Source organism: Nipponia nippon, unplaced genomic scaffold (assembly GCF_047370975.1).
Source record: "Nipponia nippon isolate SJK-2023a ecotype South Korea unplaced genomic scaffold, ASM4737097v1 scaffold_4, whole genome shotgun sequence".
Lineage (NCBI taxonomy): Eukaryota > Metazoa > Chordata > Aves > Pelecaniformes > Threskiornithidae > Nipponia > Nipponia nippon.
In genome coordinates this window covers 78,045,827-78,064,562 of record NW_028262358.1, presented here as the reverse complement: position 1 = coordinate 78,064,562, position 18,736 = coordinate 78,045,827, and the positions used below count along the sequence as shown (strand labels likewise).

General features: G+C 41.1%; 1 protein-coding gene across 3 annotated transcripts in view; it reads left to right on the top strand.

Moving 5' to 3' along the window:
* The window catches only part of LIN28B (lin-28 RNA binding posttranscriptional regulator B), an 88,951-nt gene extending 75,714 nt beyond the window's left edge, over positions 1 to 13,237 (top strand). For all 3 annotated transcript variants that reach the window (XM_087776406.1, XM_087776405.1, XM_087776404.1), the window contains exon 4: positions 12,868 to 13,237. In XM_087776406.1, coding sequence (XP_087632532.1) covers positions 12,868 to 13,237 — 370 coding nt within the window. The remainder of the gene's footprint in view (positions 1 to 12,867) is intronic.
* Positions 13,238 to 18,736: the final 5,499 nt, after the last annotated feature.

Sequence of the window (18,736 nt, the reverse complement as noted above, 5' to 3'; positions counted from 1 at the left end):
CAGTTGGACAGTAGTGAAATAGCCATAACAAAGATGGCAGTTTCAAAATCAGGTGTTTTATGCGTTGTCCAGGATGTGCTTGATTCCTGCTCTAGTTCAGTGAATGCCAATTAATTTGTGGCCTAATCACCGTATGGTTGTACTCTGTTGTACCGTAACTTTTTTTTCCCCTTGCTTTACCAGATGTAATCCTGAGGGGCACAGACTCAGATCCTCAAAGATATGAGGATCTTGCTTGCCTCTGAAGCATTTAAATACCTGTAAACGTTTGATTATACACAACAGGGTCAGACAGCTGCCTGTGACAGAGAAAGAAGGTGATGCCACACATTCCTTCACCAGCTTCTGAGCCTGGGAAGGATGAGACTTTTCATGAAGGAAATCTGTGGGCTGTGCTTGAGGTACAGAGTCCTGGGTGGGGGACACAGTCTCCTTCCACTCTGTGGTTAATTGGAATTGGGTATTTCCAGGTGTTTTGGATATTTAGAATTAGAAAGTTTGTAAGGAAGAGGGCCAAAGGGATCTTAATTTAAGAGTAAGGCTTTCTGGCCTTCCAGGTTTTCAAGAGTAAGGCTGGTTAATAAACGTTGGGTTCCTAGATTTAATGTTTGGGTGCTGCCAAGAGCCTCAAAACGCGAATTTACTTGCTGTCTGTGTCTTGTCTTAATTGGGGTTTCTACTGGACTCAGCGCTCTAGCTTACAGCTGAGCCCCACAAAATTATCAAATTGGCTCCTGAGCCCTCCCTTCACCTGTATGGCCCAATCCAGAGAGCACACTTCAATCTTACACAAAAGGTCCCCAGGGTTCACCACAGGCCTCGTTCCGTGTGAAAGACATGTTTGGATGCAAGTCTTCCCTCCATCAGGAGGTTGCTGTGATCTGTTGTTGTTCAGTCTTTTGAAGAAGGATTAGTAGATTGTAGGTAAGAGACAGGGGTTTCTCATCTTCACTCTCTAGGGAACAGGGGTCACTGACCATTTCCAGGAGGATTACACCAGTGGTGGAAGCAGCACGTCAAGGCATGGGGGGCGACTGTGCCTGAAGAGGGCAGGCAGTGATGGAGGCTCTGGCCAGTACAGGGTGAAGAGTTCAGCTACCAAGCCTATGGCAGCTCCTAAGACTGGTGTTGCGGTTTTTACCATGGTGCAGTAATACAGATACCTAACGCTGACACCCGATACAATTTGTTATTGCACAGATTGAGAGTTGCGGCACCCGTATGCCACCCCTCAGGAGTAGCTGTGAGGAGGAAGTGTTCACGCAAATGGAGGAGGCTGACTGGGGGGCAGGGGTCCTGCTCCAGCCTGGTGCTGAGCAGCCAGGCTCCGGCACGCTGCCTGCCAACAAACTCCCTGCTCCCTCTACCAAGCAATGGGCATTTATCCAGAATGGGAAAAAAATAGATCCGGTTCTCTGTCTAGCTGTGAGTTCAAATCCAGTCAGTTCAGCTGCGGTATTTTAAGATCTTGGGGGAGAAGGATACCCTGAATTTTTCCTGTAGAAGATCTATCACTGGAATAATGTAACTGCTCAATGAATAGTAAGAGTTGTCTCCATAACCTTGTAGCAGTATTGCCAATAATCACTAAAACAGGAAGAAACTGGGTTTCAGTCACGGCTAATGAAATCCTATGGATTCCTATGGATTTGGCGTGTTATATGTTGCACTAACCACTGCAGTATGTCCCAGTTACCTTTCCATGTCTTCTAACCTGCCCCCAGAGCCTGGGATTGGAGAAGAGCAGACAGGCTACCAGCATAACTGAGTGATCCTTTATTGTGCCAGAAGTTGGGATTTACCCTCCAAAACGGAAGAACTCGTAATCGTTCCCCCTACAGAAATTCAGTACCTTACTTCGTGTAAGTGGCTGCAGAGACGTATGTGCCTTTTCTGCTTGGGGTGGAAGGTCTGATTCATCACTAGCAACTTCAGGGCTTGCATTAAAAATGTGTTGCCCTTTCTGCCTCCGTGTGCTTCCAGTCTTAACGTACAGTTTTCCTGCTTTGCACAGTGAATGCTACTGGATAACTGGAAGGTTGTTTGGTTTAGGGTGTAGATGAATTGTTAAGGCACAGACATGATCCTGGCGTTAATCACTGCTGGTTTGTGACTGCTTTCAAAATTGTAAATTCAGGGCTTCCATAATTGAAGTTGTGGCTTGGGTATGAATTTCTGATCAAAACTGCAGATAGCTGGTTGTGCTGTGCTCGGTGATCATGTCCATTGCGTTCTTCTTTGGCCAGTGCACTTAGTGTCCCACTTGCAATCTGTTGTCCTCTTGCACTGATCACAACTGCGGTGCCCTTATCTGAATCAGTCTTTGCTTTGAACCATTTTATTTAAGTCTAGGGTTTCTGTTTTATCTAAATCTCCTGATGCAGAGTTCATCGGTCATGCCAGGAAAATTGATCCTTGGCCTATAAACATCCTTACTTTTGACGTTGTTCATTCTTTCTTTCTTAACCTGAAAGGCTGCACATAAATGGGCAGAAGAATCAAACACATCACTCCTCTACCTTGGCTATAATTCTTTGGTTTTCTTTTTTCAACTTTGTGATTTATGCTGTGTTATGCTTTCAAGTGTTACATCAACCAGCAAACACAGATTTGGTGGAACTGAGGGTCTTCAGCCTGCGTTGCTGCATTGCCTTGTAGCTTGTATCAGCCTGATCTCTGCAACCAGCCTTGGCTACTGCAACGTGACTTTTCAGTATTCATACACAGTGGGAAATTCTTTTCTCAGTTACACTATTAAAGTTAACAGAGAATAAGCTCAGTGGAGTCATCAAAATTGCTCTGGATTTACACACATGTGACTGAGAGCAGAATTAAGACCATTAAGTTGCTCTGTTTCTTGGAAGATGCAATCTTTAAAAAAGTTTTATTAACCTCATTGTTATAATTTTACTGGAGTGATTTCATTTAATCTACTTAATCACAACCAAGGGGGATAAAGTGATCTAGTTTGCCACATATAATGAAATGGTTTCAGTAATGTTTCGTTATTTTTAACTGTATACAGAATTAACAGAAGTCAGAGAAAGAAGTATTAAACTCAAACCCATGCATGAGATTTGCCAAACTAAGAAAAAGGAAACACCAAATTTTGAATTAACAATGTTGGTTTTATGTGCACAAATGTGGTTTTTATTTTTATGTACACAATTGTAGACGAATTAGCAATGAAGATAAATCTGGTGGTGAGATGGGGTGGAATAGTAAAAAATGGCATTATTTCACTTTTAATTCTCAAGGATCAGGCAGTGTGGGACCACAGAAATACCTGGTCAGGTGGGAATTAAAAGCTTTAATACATGAGGCTTAATCCAGTTGCAGCTGAAATCCTCTTTTCATGCGTTACTGTTGCTTCTGCATTTTGACTTGAAAAGTTTCAAAATTAATTTTTTCTTTATGATGTTGAAAGCCTCTTAAAATGCATTACAGAAAATGCTGAACACAACCGTTTAGTAATAATGTCAATATAGAGAGCTAGTCCATTTTAGACATCTTAAGATGCAAGTTTGGAAAAGTGAATTAGGAACTGACTGCTTGCTTTCTCAGTGCTTCAGAGTGATATATATTTCCCTTACCAGTAAAATATGGCTACAGAACATCCGAATGGCTTAATTCTTCTTGCAGGTATCGAACACGTGAACTTATAGGTGCTATTTCAAGGAAAACCAACCCCCGTGTTTGATGTCCTTTTGTTACACAGTTGGGAAAGGAAGCCCTGCATGTATTTCATGTGAGACGGCTTACTCTGTCGGTTCCATGAGCTCTGTAAGGAGCCCCTATAGAGGTAGCTGGCATGGCCTCCTCGTGGTGGGTGTGTCAGTAGCCATCCCTTCCTTACTGAAGAATGAAATGAGGATGTGAGTTGCTGGTCAAATCATGCAAGTCGTCAAATTCAGTGAATGTAATAGCAGAATCCATTTGAAGGCAAGGATGTAAGTCAGTCCGTATTCCTGTTGCCAAGTATTTCTGAAACTTTGTGTGTGATACCGATTTATAAGGGATACCTAAAGTCATATGACTCTAAACTGGTAATTGGGGAAGAAGAATAGGTTATGAACTTCCAGAGCAGCCTTCCTCCTCCTCCTCCTCCTCCTCCTCCTTCTCTTCCTCTACCAGTGCTTGCTTCAGTGCTCCAGCCTCCTGCCAGAATACTATTTGCTGTTTCCTCCTGTTGCGAGGAGTTGGTGTTACTCGTATTTGCTGCTAACATTAATGATAAAATAAGGAACAAAAGGGAAATGGCAATTTTTAACAACTAATTCCCAGTTATCTACTACCCTCTTACCTCGTCTGTGGATTAGCTGATCAGTGGATGTAGAAACCCTGGAACCGGCTCTGCTGAGAGGCAGATAAGGTCAGGCGTGCCTCTTAGCTCATGAACAGCACCTCACTGACCCAGAAAGAGTTGAGCCAGTTTTATGCAGCATGCATCCTTATCCACATGGCCAGGAGGCTTGAGCCACCTCTGTGAAGACTTCTGGTGTTACTGGACTCTGTCTCTGTGAACAGGCACACCCTGTGGCCGACGTGGTTTCAAACCCAGCCAGCCAAGGTCTGCTTAGTCCTGGCCACCCCACGCCTGCCCAGCACTGCACCCCAGCTGGCTTTGGCAACAGGCTGCAAACGTGGGTACGCACCGCAGCGCTACCCGGAGCAAACCCGTATGGCAGCCTTTCCACCAACAGGAACTATGGAAAATACTTACTGTTTTTGAAAGTACTGCATACAGAACTGTTTTAATTTAAAATCCCTTTTTTTATTGTTCTCACAGAAATTAAGGCTTACAAGGGAAATTTGTGGTTGAGAATATTTGTGTGTGGTTTCATAAAGCAAAAAGATTAACAGTAGTAGACTTATTTGAAATCATGGTATAACATTTCATGTGTGATATGCGTGATATACGACTGTTTAAAACATAACTTACTTAAACCGTCACTGATCTTGTATCTGCTTTATCTGGATGGGTTAAAGCCATTAAAATATACACATTCTTTCCATGCTATATTGATACTATTGGAGCAAAACCATCTTTCATGTTATTTAGAAAAAGACCTCGCTTTGTAAATTGTTATTTCAGGAGTTCTTAACTCTCAATATAAAGAAAACCCTTTTGTTGTAACAAATAAAAGTATGTCCAAAGCATTCCTCCGTGAGGATGCATTTCATAAGGATTTTTATGTGATCATGTGAAAAAATAATTTTCCTCTATGCCTGTAAAGAGGTCTGACTGGATAGCAGAGATAAGGTTTCATGGAAAGGAAGAAAGAGTGGAAACAACATTGTTGAGGTTATTTTTTAAGAGCTGCTGTCTGTGTAGTCCTTTCCATTTTTGTGGAGAAAAAGACTGCATGTTGTGCATTTTGAACCACCTTTCTGTTTCATTGCTGTTCTTGGTTCTCAAAAAAAAAAAAAAAAAAAAATTCACCTTCCAGTAAAATCGTATTAGCAGATCTTAAACAAATTCATTTCCTCACGGACTTAAGCTAAATTGTATCCCGACAGGCCTGATTTATCAGGCAAATGCCCCACGTTTGTCAGCTTCTTTGTTGGGGGGTGAGGGGGAGGGGAAACCCAAGCAACAAAAGACCGTAACCTATTGATATTACTTCTGCGATACACTGGGGGAAATAGATTGATTTAGAACTAACCACAGAAAACTAGTCAATCTGATGAGTTTACAATGGAGCATTTTTATTTATTTATTTGTAACAAGAGTAAACATCATCAATATTCGACCCTGTGTTATCGGAAGCCTTGCAGACAGTGGGTTTGTGTCAGCGTGCTGGGGCTATCTGTAAGATGAAAGAAGGCAAGCTTGAAAAAATGCAGGGACCTTGTTTTTCTCAAGAAATTGAAAGTCTCCAGTTTCTGATACGTTATCATGTGTGGTAGGATTTGGAGGAGAAATTGATAAATGAGCATTTTTATTTTATGTCATCTTTATTTCTTTAGGATGTGTTGTGTTTTGTTTTGTTTTTTAGAAAATGATAGTTCTGTTAATCTCAAACAGCTAGTAAAGAACAAGAAATTTTCAAACTGAATTTTATTGAAGAACAACAGCTTGCAATTAACTTTCCCAGCATGTCGCCTCTGCACAGTGGTTTGCATGAACAAGGGGTTCAGGGTAGCAAATACTCACAGGATCAGCACAAATCTAAATGTGGCTCCGATGTGCCACTTTCTGAATTGATAAGATGCCATTTTCCAACATAAAATAAATACTATTACAAATATCTAAAATTTGTAATTAAATTTAATTTTTAAATTAAACTGATTTTTTTTAATGGATTGATAAATTAGTATGCTAGTAAAGTTTTCTGCCTTAGTGTGACCCTCCTTGCTGGACACACCATAAATGCTCTGATGAAGATGCTAAATGCTTCGTTCTCTAGTTTATTTAACAAGGTAATTTCACATGACCTTAAATTATTTTTTCAGTGTTATTTCGCTATTCAGTATGTTGAATACTAATACCTTACTAGAGTGTTTTCAAAGTTACCTGTATTCTCTCCTGCATTCAGCTACAGCTTAAGAATGAAAGGTTGATAAACAAAATGGCATAAAACCAGCAATGTGCATGTGAGCAGAAACATTCCAGCAATTTCCCTCTCAGAGGGTGCAGGCAGAGCATGGACGTTCAGTGCATCTTGTGTATGTCTTGTTGGCTGACTGGTGGGTTTTCATCCTTTAAAAACAAAAAGCTGCGCCATGTTTCTGCGGGTGAATTCCCGCTGGGTGCGGGGAGCGGGGCAGCTGCGAGGCATGGTTAGCAGCAAGGGAGCGCAGCCATGCACCGCAACAAGGCTCCCTCCTGCGCCCCATGATTTTTTTTAAAAAACACAGGGCGGCTTTATTTCTCCTGGGATTTAATACTGCTTAAAAGGTTCGGGGAGGGGGTGGAGGGGCAGAAATCTCCCGAAACAATGCCTGCAAGGGAATCCCCTGGTAAAAGCAGCAGAGGAAGGAGTGAAATGCCAGAGGAGCTGGTGCCCAGTGTGGGGCTGCCGGCAGGCGCTGGCTGCTGCTCGGGGTGCACTGGGGTCCCCACCGCCTCCTGCTCCTGCTGCTCCGGCAGCTTGTTGCCCCGGCAGCTGACCACACTTTTTTATTTTCCAGGGACAGTTGCCGCCTGTTTTTAAGTTGCAGCGACTGCAGCTTCATATTCAGTTTCAGCACTTCTTGCTGTAAAAGGATGAGGTCTGCACGTGCTGTTTGTTTTAAGGCATAAAGGTAATGCCCTGTTTCCAAAAATACTCAGTGTTTTTTCACTTTTAAGTGAAAAAACCTTTCTTTAGGTATGCTGTGAAAGTAATTACTAAAAAAGACAGCACATTTAAGTATACTTTTAAACATTTCCTTTATGCTTTAACCGCTTAGTTAGCATTCAGTGTATTGTAGAAACATCTCACTTGCACATGCTGTTAGAATACCATGCCATTTTTGAAAGCATTAACATTGCTAGATGGAGCATTGTTAACCGAGATGTAGTTTTTTGTTGTCTGATAGCATTCAAAAAGGAAAAACAAAAGAGAAGTTGGTGTAGGGAATATCCTGGTGAATTATTTTAGTCTTCCTCTGACTGTTCCCCCTTTCTTCCCTTTGCTATCCCTGTTAGATGTTAACCCCCTCCCTTCCCCCACCAAGAAAAAGTCAGTCATCAGGGTAATTTTAAAGCTTTTTCTCTCAACGGATAATAGTATGGAGCCACACAAATGATTCTCTACTTGTCATATATATTGGATTATCATCTAAATCATATTATAAAGCAGCATGAAGAAGCAAGCAGTTGTTCTTACCCTCCTTACTGCTTAGCTCAGCTGAGCTGTTATTGTGGCAAACGTTATTTGCGAGGCAGGGGTATTGTCATTTTAAAAGGGATAGGGCTAGGGTGTGCTTCCTTAGCAGGAGTTGACTGCTGGGACAAGGAAAAAAGCTGAAGAGTAGAGAGTATTTTATTTTGCATTTGCACTTGCTTGGGAAATTGAGTAGTTCTAATGAATTTCAATCATCAGCTTATTGCAATTAATACAACATAGTTTATGTTGGAATCTGTATGCTTTTTGCTTGTTCATGTTTCCTTTAATATGTATAGTTCTGTGCAATCACAAATCCATAGTGAAGGAGAATTTAGAAGTGTTTTTTAGCCTTGCTATATGCTCTCTTCTTTCTTCAGTAGTAGGTATTAACGTTACTGTTTTCTTGAGAATATTGAAATACAATGTAGACAAGTTCCTCAAGGTGTTTCTTTATTAAAATGTTCATCTTTTTATATCAAAAAATAACCCTGATTCACCTTCCTGTCAGTGCTGTAGTGAAGAAAGGATTCCCCGTTAAGATAATTGCCATCTCTTTATTTACTCTGTTGCGTTATTTTTTTAAGCCTGAAGCTACCTAATAAATCATGGGAGCCTACTGTGAGAAAGACAGTCCTATTTTAACAAATCCTTCTTGCTGTTGCTTTTTTGTAAGGGTTACTTCTACTATAATTGCACTTCTAAGGGCTTTTTCTGGTTTATTCATTTGGGGATATAAATTACATATAAACTTTTATGTTGTGTTCAAGCTAACATAGGTTCTTTCCATGGTGCTTCTGAAGTGAAGAAATATTTGTTATGGTTGTACTAATCTAGAGTTTCTGAGAACATACTCAAATGAGAATTTGCTAATTTTCTTAGCAGGAGTCAGCTTGTATGTTGTTCTATATATTTATGTATATAGAGATGTGGATGTATAAGCTTGTGTACGCATATCATATGCTATCAGGTTTCATTATGTTGTAACATAAGTATATACAGCAGAGAGGAGCAAAGAGTTGAAGCATTTTGGACAAAAGGACTAATGCCATACCTTAATGCGCATGGATGATGCCATACAGTATCATTTGTGAGCTCTGAGGTGGCTGACAATTTCCATTTTGGTGTAAATCCCTTGAGAGGGAAGGCATTTCAGAGCAGGGTGTGATCTGTTCTGGTAAGAGTGATTGACAAGGAATGAATAAATAGTTAAAAGAGCTGAATAAATACCACCCTCCTGTTTAAGTCCAGGCACACCCCGGTGTCGTGGTTTAACCCCAGCCAGCAACTGAGCACCACACAGCCGCTCACTCGCTCCCCCACAGTGGGATGGGGGAGAGAATCGGAAGAGTAAAAGTAAGAAAACTCGTGGGTTGACATAAAGACAGTTTTATAGGAAAAGCAAAAGCCGCGCACACAAGCAAAGCAAAACAAGGAGTTCATTCGCTACTTCCCATCAGCAGGCCATCGCCAGGAAAGCAGAGCTTCATCACATGTAACGGTTATTTGGGAAGACAAACGCCATCGCTCCAAATGCCCCCCCTTTTCTAATTCTTCCCCCAGCTTTACATGTTGAGCATGACATCATATGGTGTGGAATATCCCTTTGGTCAGTTGGGGTCAGCTGTCCCGGCTGTGTCCACTCCCAGCTTCTTGTGCCACCCCCCCCCGCCCACTCGCTGGTGGGGTGGCGTGAGGAGCAGAAAAGGCCTTGACCCTGTGTAGGCACTGCTCAGCAGTAATGAAAACATCCCTGTGTTATCAACACTTTTCAGCACCAGACCAAAACACAGCCCCATACCAGCTACTATGAAGAAAATTAATTCTATCCCAGCCAAAACCAGCACACCTGGCTGCTGCATACATATTCTAATGCGACACTTGAGACAGATTGGTTGGTAACAAAAAACATTCCTGAAAAGCCAAATCATAGTTTAATCACAGCTGCTTCTGATAGAGTTTTCTTTTATGGTGACATCTTAGCAGAAATTTGAATAAATGTAGGGAATTACAATATTTTGCAAGTAGGATGTATTGATAAATATATATTCAAAAGGTGATGGAGGCCTCTTGAGTGGAAGCAGGGGCCCTGACAGCAGGTTCTTGGTCAATTGGTGAGGTGAAATGGTTCAGTGAATTGGATAACGCAGTGCATACCATAGTGACTGATTAAATTGATTTGTCCGTGGCTACCGCCTACCCTGCTACTGAGGCCCTTCAACCTATTTTCAAACTTTTTTCTTTTTTAAACCACTCTAAATACATGTGCTATTAAGGGAAGGAAGCAAGTGCAAATGCATTCACAGCTATAAAATTCTGTATTCTGAATTAAGATAAAATGTACGATTTTCAGAATGTCTGCATGCTCCCATGTTATGGTGTACTACACTATGCTTAGCCCAGGAACAAGTACGCTGCTAGAAACCGATGAAGAAGATAATAATAAACATCATTCTTTAATATAACCTAAAATGTAATAATTCACATTTGTGAATTCTTAGATGTATTTCTTGGAGGGGGAGAAAGTAAAATATTAAGAGTTTTTGTTGTTGCTGTTCTTTTGTTTTTCTAATTGCAAATTTTACTTCTGTATTATTTTATCCAGAAGGTATTCAGAAGGCTTGTCGGGAAAACATAGCTCAATATCAGTTAAGAAGATGGAATGCTACTGTTAAGTGGGGGTCATTAATCTGAAAATATCTGCAATGATTTGGGAAAAAGTAGTCAGATGGGTATTGTTCAATAACTTAAAACTTTTTTTTTTTTTTTTTTTTTAAATTACAGGGGAAAAAAGCTTGATGTTTTGGTCTTAGATCAGGATGTTTGTATTTTACAACATATTTAGTATGTCTTTGCTAGGGAAATCAATACTAAATGATGGTAGGGCTTGTACATGTTAATTTTCTGCTTGATTCAAAGGAAGCTTTATATTCTGTGTCTCTTCATAGATCGTTTTGTAGTACGTGCAGGCAGACTAGTGTAAGCATAGTCTTCAAATTCCACTGAAAAAGTCACATAAAACTTCTGTGCAGTGGTGACGTAAAAATGGAACCAGTTCATCTAAAATACGTTATTGCAGTTATCATAGACGTGCAGAGTTCAGTGTAATGGGTTTTGTTTCTTGTTTCTTATTAATTTTTAGGAAAGATAGGACAGTTTAATTACAATGTTTTCTGAAAGGATAATGAAGTTCTGTTCATTTAACTTCTCTAAATTATAGGTCAGTTTTGTAGGACATGACAGCATGCCATGGGCAACTTAGGCTATTTTTTCATTTGTCTGTTAAAATAAAGATACTGTTCGTATCTTGCTAATAGTGAAGAGGAGAGATGAAGAGGGAGATGCTTAGGGCTTGTTCTTGAGTGGATTTGCAAATGTTAACAGCCATTTTGCAATCTTTTTAAAAATTACTCAGGTTTTATCAATAGCATGTCCTTGGAAGGTAAAGTATATTCTGTAGGTGAGACTCCAGCTGTACATACAGCTTTGCATGGACTAAACTTCTTGGTTTTGTATAGACTAGTAGTGACCACTAAATGCTAGCTGAAACATTGCCGTGTTACTTTCCAGGAATCTGAAAATTTAAAATATTTTTATGTGGGCTCGAGCCAGAACATGTTGCACTATTTTGTACATGTAGTTAGTTATAGTTACAGTCTTTTTTAATCCTTCACTTGACTGCACCAGGCCTAAGTATTTGTGCAGTTGTTTTTTAAATCAGTTGTTGGTTAAGGGAAGGCAAAAAAAAGAAATCATCATTATTGGTTTAGTTCTCTCCAGCAGCGTGTTAGATTCTAATAAATTATATTTCTATGTATTCAGTGCAAGTTTTGTAAAACAAAGAAACAGAAACCATAGAAAAATAGCCAACATAGAAAGCTCAGTGGTGAACATGACCAGCATAGGGTCACCATGTCAAAGGTGTGTAATTATTCCTTCGTATCGTGTTAGAATAACGTAATCCAAGGACTGGCGTTCCTGGCGCGTGTTACAAAGCGAGAGGATTTAGTAAGGAATTGCTGGAGATTTCTTCAGGACTCCCCTGCCTAACAAGGTCAATAGAAGAATATTTAGTGGATTTTAGCCATTTTTGAGAACTGGGGGGGAGGCCTTGTGCAGCGTGGAGGAGGCACTCTGCGCCCATCGGCTCCTGTTGGAGATGGCACCCCGGGTCTCCACCACTTGCACATGGCTTGGGAATTTTGAGAGAAAGTAAACAAACCCTGTTTGGTGTCTCCTGCCGGGTCTTTATTTATTTTCTTTTAAATCGAAACCGTAAATGCTATTACGAACTATTACAACGTAAGCGTTGTAAAAGCTTGGCCCCCACCCCCGCTCCCCATGCTGTGGCTGAGCCGGAGGAGGCAAGGTGTGGGCCCTGGGCGAGAGCCTGGCTAGTGACAGGGCACCGCGTCCCTCCTCCACATTTGGGTTTCCCTGGCTGAAAGCAGCATGTCCAGAGGGACACGGGTGCATCTGAGGCCGAACATCTCCTCTCTGCCCGTTTCTTTATGGCCCCGACCCGGCGAGGGGCGCAGACAGAGTGAAGCCGCCTCAGGGTGCGGAGGCCGGTGCTGGCGGCCCCCTCGCCTCCTCCCCTCGCCCCGCTTTGCGGTGTGGGGCCTGTCAGGCGTTGAAGCGCGGGTGCTCGCAGGCGTTTCGTGCTACCAATACCTGGGTAAGCAGAGGCGGCGGCGGGATGCTCGAATATCTGGTGCCCTCTAGTGGGGCCGGGGGCCGGGGCCCTGCCCGGGAGGCGGCGGCCGCGCCCCGGGGACGGGGACGGCCCGGTGGGCAGAGCTGAGCCGGCAGGCTGGCGTCCCCGGTCCCAAGCGCAAGGTGTCTTTTGGCACCGGCGCGACAAAGGGGCACCTTCCAAATGACTTAAAAAGCAAAACTCAAATGCACCTCAGCCCGCGGCGGTGGGGTATCGGTGCAGAAGCCCCCGCTGTTTCGCCGGCAGACCTTGCGCACGCTCACGCTGAGCTTACCTGACGTAGAAAATCTTACCATTTGGCGCTGCACTTTGTAACTAGCTGTCTCTCTTTGTTTTTAGATGCTACAACTGTGGTGGCCTCGACCACCACGCTAAAGAATGTAGTCTACCTCCGCAGCCAAAGAAGTGCCATTACTGTCAGAGCATCATGCACATGGTGGCTAACTGCCCCCATAAAACTGTCTCGCAGCAGCCCACTAGTTCTCAGGGAAGACACGAAGCTGAGCCACAGCCTTCCACTTCTGCTTTCCCGAGAGAAGGGGGAGGGACGCACGGCTACTCGTCTCCATCGTACTCTCAGGAGGGCAGGTTGGAGATCTCGGAGCGCTCGGGCAGGTCACCGCAGGAGGCTTCGTCGAGTAAGTTGTCTGCGTCGCCCGAAGAACCAAGCAGAAAGGGGCCTTCTGTTCAGAAAAGGAAAAAAACTTAAAGTGTTTGTCATAACTTTCCATTTTCTTTATCCTCTTGGGATGTCTACCTCATGCAAATACAGGGGAAATAATTTCGTTATCAGTAGCTGACCTGGAATTTTAACTACTGTTGAGGAACTGTGAATTTTTTTTTCTTTAATAGACAAATCACTCCAAGCAAAATACACTTGAGCAGGGTGCATTACATTTTACCTTCTGTATGTGTGTGTATGAGTGTGCACGCGCGTGTGTGTATGTGTACCTATCTATAAATATTTTTTTTTTCCATCAGACCACTCTCCAGCTCCAACAAGACATTACTGAGAAGCAATAGGCACAGTATCCACAAATGTTCCCGAATGCATTCCTAGAATCTATTTCTAAACGTGTTCAAAAAAACCAAACAAGATAACCCAAGAAATCTCACTCAAAACCAAACCAAACCTGAAAAACCACATACAGAAACGAGATCAAGACTGTTACTTCTTTTGTGAACCAAAGGATACTTTCATATTTTAAAGCTGCCATATGGTACTAGAGATACTAAGACATCCCCCATGCCATCAATTTGAGTTATTTTCTTTCTCATCTCCACAAAGTATCAAAACCCCTCCCCTCCCCGTGCCCATGCAGGGCGGTGTCATGACTCAACACGGCTCTCATTGCCACCATCCTTTGTTGGTGAGGAGTTTAAAGCTCCAGAAAAGACAATGAATGTGTAGTTCCTGTGCTGGTTTCTCAAAATGTTTTGTTAAATTAATATGGTTGTAACTGTAATTTAGATGACTGTTGTGTAGGGGAGAATGTATAAGTTGTTACCGAACAGACCCTTTTGAGTGGTATCAGGATACCATCCTGTTTAACCTTTTGTATTCTGTGAACGTTTAGGGGACCTTGGTGGCAGTAGTAGCAGCAGCAGTAGCAACTTCTCTTGGTCCCGAGTAGTGCCCCTCAATTTGAAGGGACTTCCCTCTTGTTTTCTGTTGAAATGCTATGGAGAGACCTCCCTAGGGATTTTTGTTGTTGTCTGTTTTGGTTTTAAAGAAAACTAAATGCAAAGCTAATGAGATCCTGGGATAAATAGTTTCTTAAGGATAAAGGTAGATGGGTACTTGCGGTTGCTCAGCCAGCCTCCCTTGCTGATGATACGGCATGTGTATCGTCGAGAAGGACAGGTGTCTGCTGCAGGCAAGCCTGAGTGAAGGGACCTGCAAATTTGCCAGAAGCCCTGGGCGTCATCTGCTTCTTATGAACCGGACACTGTTGCTGACCAGCCTTGGTCCAGAGTGCGCTGAGACCACACACTTCTGCATTAAAGAGGAGTAAGATTGGTGGCCTCAGAGTGAGACTCCCTGGGCTGCAGCCCTTGCTCGGGGTTAATAGAGTTGGAGCCTATCAAAACTTGAAGTCGCTTTCCATTTGTAACTTCTGAATTACCAAGTCATACGTAAGATAACGTACTTTGACAAATCCCATTGCGGATGTAAGTTAATTAGAGAAACCTGTATAATCCTTAACATTGGCAATAAACACGGGCTGTTAAAGCTTGAAAGAGTCAGGTAGGTTTAAGCTCGGATAATCAAACTAAAGAAACAGCCTGCATGAAAGGCTACAGCGAGCCAAAGTCCTACCCGTGGTAACTCTTTTGCAGCCGATAGTTACAACAGGTATGCCGCTGGCTCGTTATGTGGCCTTCCCCTTCCCACTTGTCCTGCCAGATGAGACTTTTACTGTTGCTGCTGCTGCTGCTTCAGTAAACAGGTAGTAATCAAACGCCTCAGTGGAGGGCACAATTTCAAGAAGATTATTTTGTGTGAATTCCTTGCCAGTGTTTGCGAGAATCTCGATGGTTTATACTGAAGTTCTCAGTATGCTAATGCAAAGCTTACCTTTGACGATATTGAATGTGATATATCTATAGAGAAGAACTTCCTTGCCTTACGTAAGGATAGTAAACTTATTTAAATTATGTAGACAAATCAAAGTGGCATTGCTTAACCTTCTAGCCGGTGTAAAAACCAGGTTAAACAGCAAAGATGCAAAACTTAGGTCACTTTGAAAATTTAAACCAAAGTTCCTTATAGAAATAGGCAATTGTGGATTTGAAAACTGGTCATTCCCTGTTTATATGTAAGAAGTTCAGAGCTGAGATAAGGAAATATTTTCAACATGCAGATTTTTATTGGTGCTGTTTGAAATCACTGTGCGCACCAAAGTCAGACTGAACTGCTAAGAGCACATACCAAACCCTATCTTATTGTTGAAAGCTTAAGGTTTTATTTTTATATATTAGAATGTTATCACTATTACATAACATACTCAGGACAAAGAACTTTGCTCAGGGAATATACCATGTAATGTTGTTTTTTCTTTACAGAATAGTCTACAGACCTGCTTACTCAGAACAAATCGAATAGTCTTAGACCTTTTTATCTCTCTATAAGTATTATGTACTGATATTAGTAACTACCTCTGAGTTGACATAGACCTACATTTCTGATAATCAGATCTCAGCATTTTGTATTATAAGTTCCTGTGAAATGATAAAGTGGTATTCTGTACTGGTTGCTTATGTGAGCATTTGTGTCTTTACATTCACAGGGTCTGAGTTTTCAGAGATGCTGGGTAACCACAGCTCCCACTGACTTCCAGTCGGAGTTACTGGTGCTTAGCTTTTCTAGGATGGGAGGGATGGGGGTCGGGGGGCGGAGGGGGAAGAATACAAATACAAAAGCATCAAGCCCACTTTGTTTACATAGGTGACAATAAATTTATTATTCTGTTTACAGCAAAAGGCTACCTCATATTTACTGCATAAACACACCTTTGTGCTGCTCTAGCCTTAAAGGTGGCTGTTGATCTATGGTACATACTTTTTATCTGTACTAAATGTGTAACTGATAGTTCACCACTGCATACATTATGGCAAATACTTGTTTAAGATGAAGCATCCATTTGAAATTAGGAGACGTTTCCAAACATTTCTTTGAAAGTTCTTATTTTTCTGCCTAAAGGATTATGGGCACTGTTCACAAAAATAAATACATCTCCAGAAGAGACAAAAACGTACACGCCTAAGTTAAACATACAGCAGCGCAAGTTGCAGCAGGTAACTAATTAGCACTGGGCTGCAGTAGGAAAGAAATCGAGTTCTACTTCTTCAACAGGCTGCTCCAAATAAGCAAAGAACCCTTTAAAGGAGGAGGCACAGACTGAGTTTAGGATTCTTCCTTCATGTCTAAGGACAAAATTAATATTCTGCAGCATTGGCTCAGCCTAGATTTCCCCTATTCACCAGCCTGTCCTTGCCAGAAGGCTTCACAATAAAACTCGTTTGAGTAGAAATAGTTCAAATATCTGCTCAGAGAGATGTATTTTTCTCCTAACAATAGTGGAGATAAGGTTAAACTTGGAACAAGAATATCTCTCCCTCCCATTCCCCCACCCCAAAATACTCAATTCGATTTAATCATAAGGGACATTGTTAGGTATTTTTTACTCTTCCACCAAGGAGAGGTCATGGTATTTATTTACACACTACAAAAGTTAGGCCATGAGGAAGACCTGTATTTGGAGGAAGAGCCAAATAACTTTCTGCTGCAGTTGATGGTAAATCTGGCGTTGTAATACCATTTGCAATATTTTGCTTTTAGCCAGCTTTCAGGGAGTGCCAAACACCATATTTGGATCCTACCTCCTCCCTTTGCAGGCCACCTTTTTCAGCCCAGTTTTACTCTGCACCAGTGTTATCCTGGAGTTCCTGCTTAGTCATACTTAGTTTTGTGAATAGAGCCCCATAGTGTTTATAGATCTTGTAACATTCTTTGTAAGAAGAATTATAAAAGAACATGGGAAATCTCATTGAGTCTTAAATTTAATTTAATTAATTTATCTGTAAGAAATGTTTATCATAAAAAATATATATGTATTCCCCTGTGCTAGATATAAAAGTAATTGGGAAGATATGTACATGTGCAGATGCACTGATTTTAATTTTCTAGAAGTCTTAATGAGATTTGAGTATTGTTTTAGAAACAAGCAGAGCCTTGTTAAATGCATCGATCTTATTTTGCTTAGTATATCAACAGCCTCTTCTTTAAGATCCGTTGGTTGTGTTACCCCTGTTACAACTGTTGACTGATAACAAGAGGTTGATCTATGAACACACGCTTCTTTTTTTATACTAAACTGGAGCTGTATATTAGCAGCTTCGGCAGTGTTTTTATGAGAATGTTGAAAAGTACCAAGGTATTTGCTACCATTGTCATTGAACGAAACGCGAGAGCAACCATCTTTACAAAGGATAATGGTTTTGACTACCTCTTGGATTACTAAGTTAAGCAACAACTGGCTGACAAATATCACCAGACTGGCTTAAACTAGTATGTGTTGCTTGTGGTAATAATAACAATAACCATACTAGAGACCAAAGTGAACACTGATTTCTATATGTCTTTAATACTGTGTCTTATCTAGTGTTTTTAAATTATCTTCTGTAGCATAGATTACCTCATTGTCCATTTTGACTTGTATGTTTACAAGGTGAAATAAAAGAAAAATCACTTGAATTTTATGTTTTAAGAAAAAGACAGTGAGTTGAAGTTTCGAAGGTCATTTCACCTGCTTACTGTCTTGAGGGACTAAAGCACTGATTGCCTTTCTACATATCATGTATTTTATATTCTCATTTCATGCCTAATGTCTTTTTTTCCTGTCAGTCATGGATATTGTGAGGTTCAAAAGAATTACTTGATTAAAAATAAAACATATAACGTTGGCATTTACAGCGAGCCTTTGAGATTTTCTTTATTTGCGTGATAAAAAAGCACCATACAGTCACCGGGCAGGCTTTTCATATGCACCTGTGTTCACTTAGTTTTAGGATATTATCTTCAGAAAAGATAATTTTAGTCATGTAAGTTGTTGTTCAGGGGAGGGAGAAATAAATGATCAATGCGTACCTCAATCATACTAGCAATACTGCAGAAATCGCAGCCCAAACCCTGTTCAGCTATCAAAATTAAACTGCAAGATTATAGCTTTTGGTATTTATTCTCTGTGAGAATACACTGGTCATTAAACTTTATCAGAGATTTGGGTTATTCTCTGGGATGAAAGGCTTTTGGTATTTAAGTCTCATCCCGTCTTTATTACTTCTTCCATAATCTGTAAGCTTGTACATATCTATTACATGCTAATTTAAAATGATCCGAAGAGTTGTTTCTTTTTTAGAAATGAAAGTGCTGTCATCTACCATTACCTTGAAATTCCATCTCTAAATTACATAAAGTGTATTAGTGAATTGGATAGCCTTAGGTCGTCATTTTGCATTAAAATATTTGAGGGTTTGTATATGCTAGTTCCAGTGCCTCTGTGTTTCAATAGAGGGCTCTACATGTAGGTGATTAATAGCAAAATATAACCATCTCTGCTAAATACAAGACTGAAAAGGTTTTTTTTCTATTTGTACAAATGTCTGCATGAAAGGTTACCATCTATTCCATCATCTACTCTTCTAG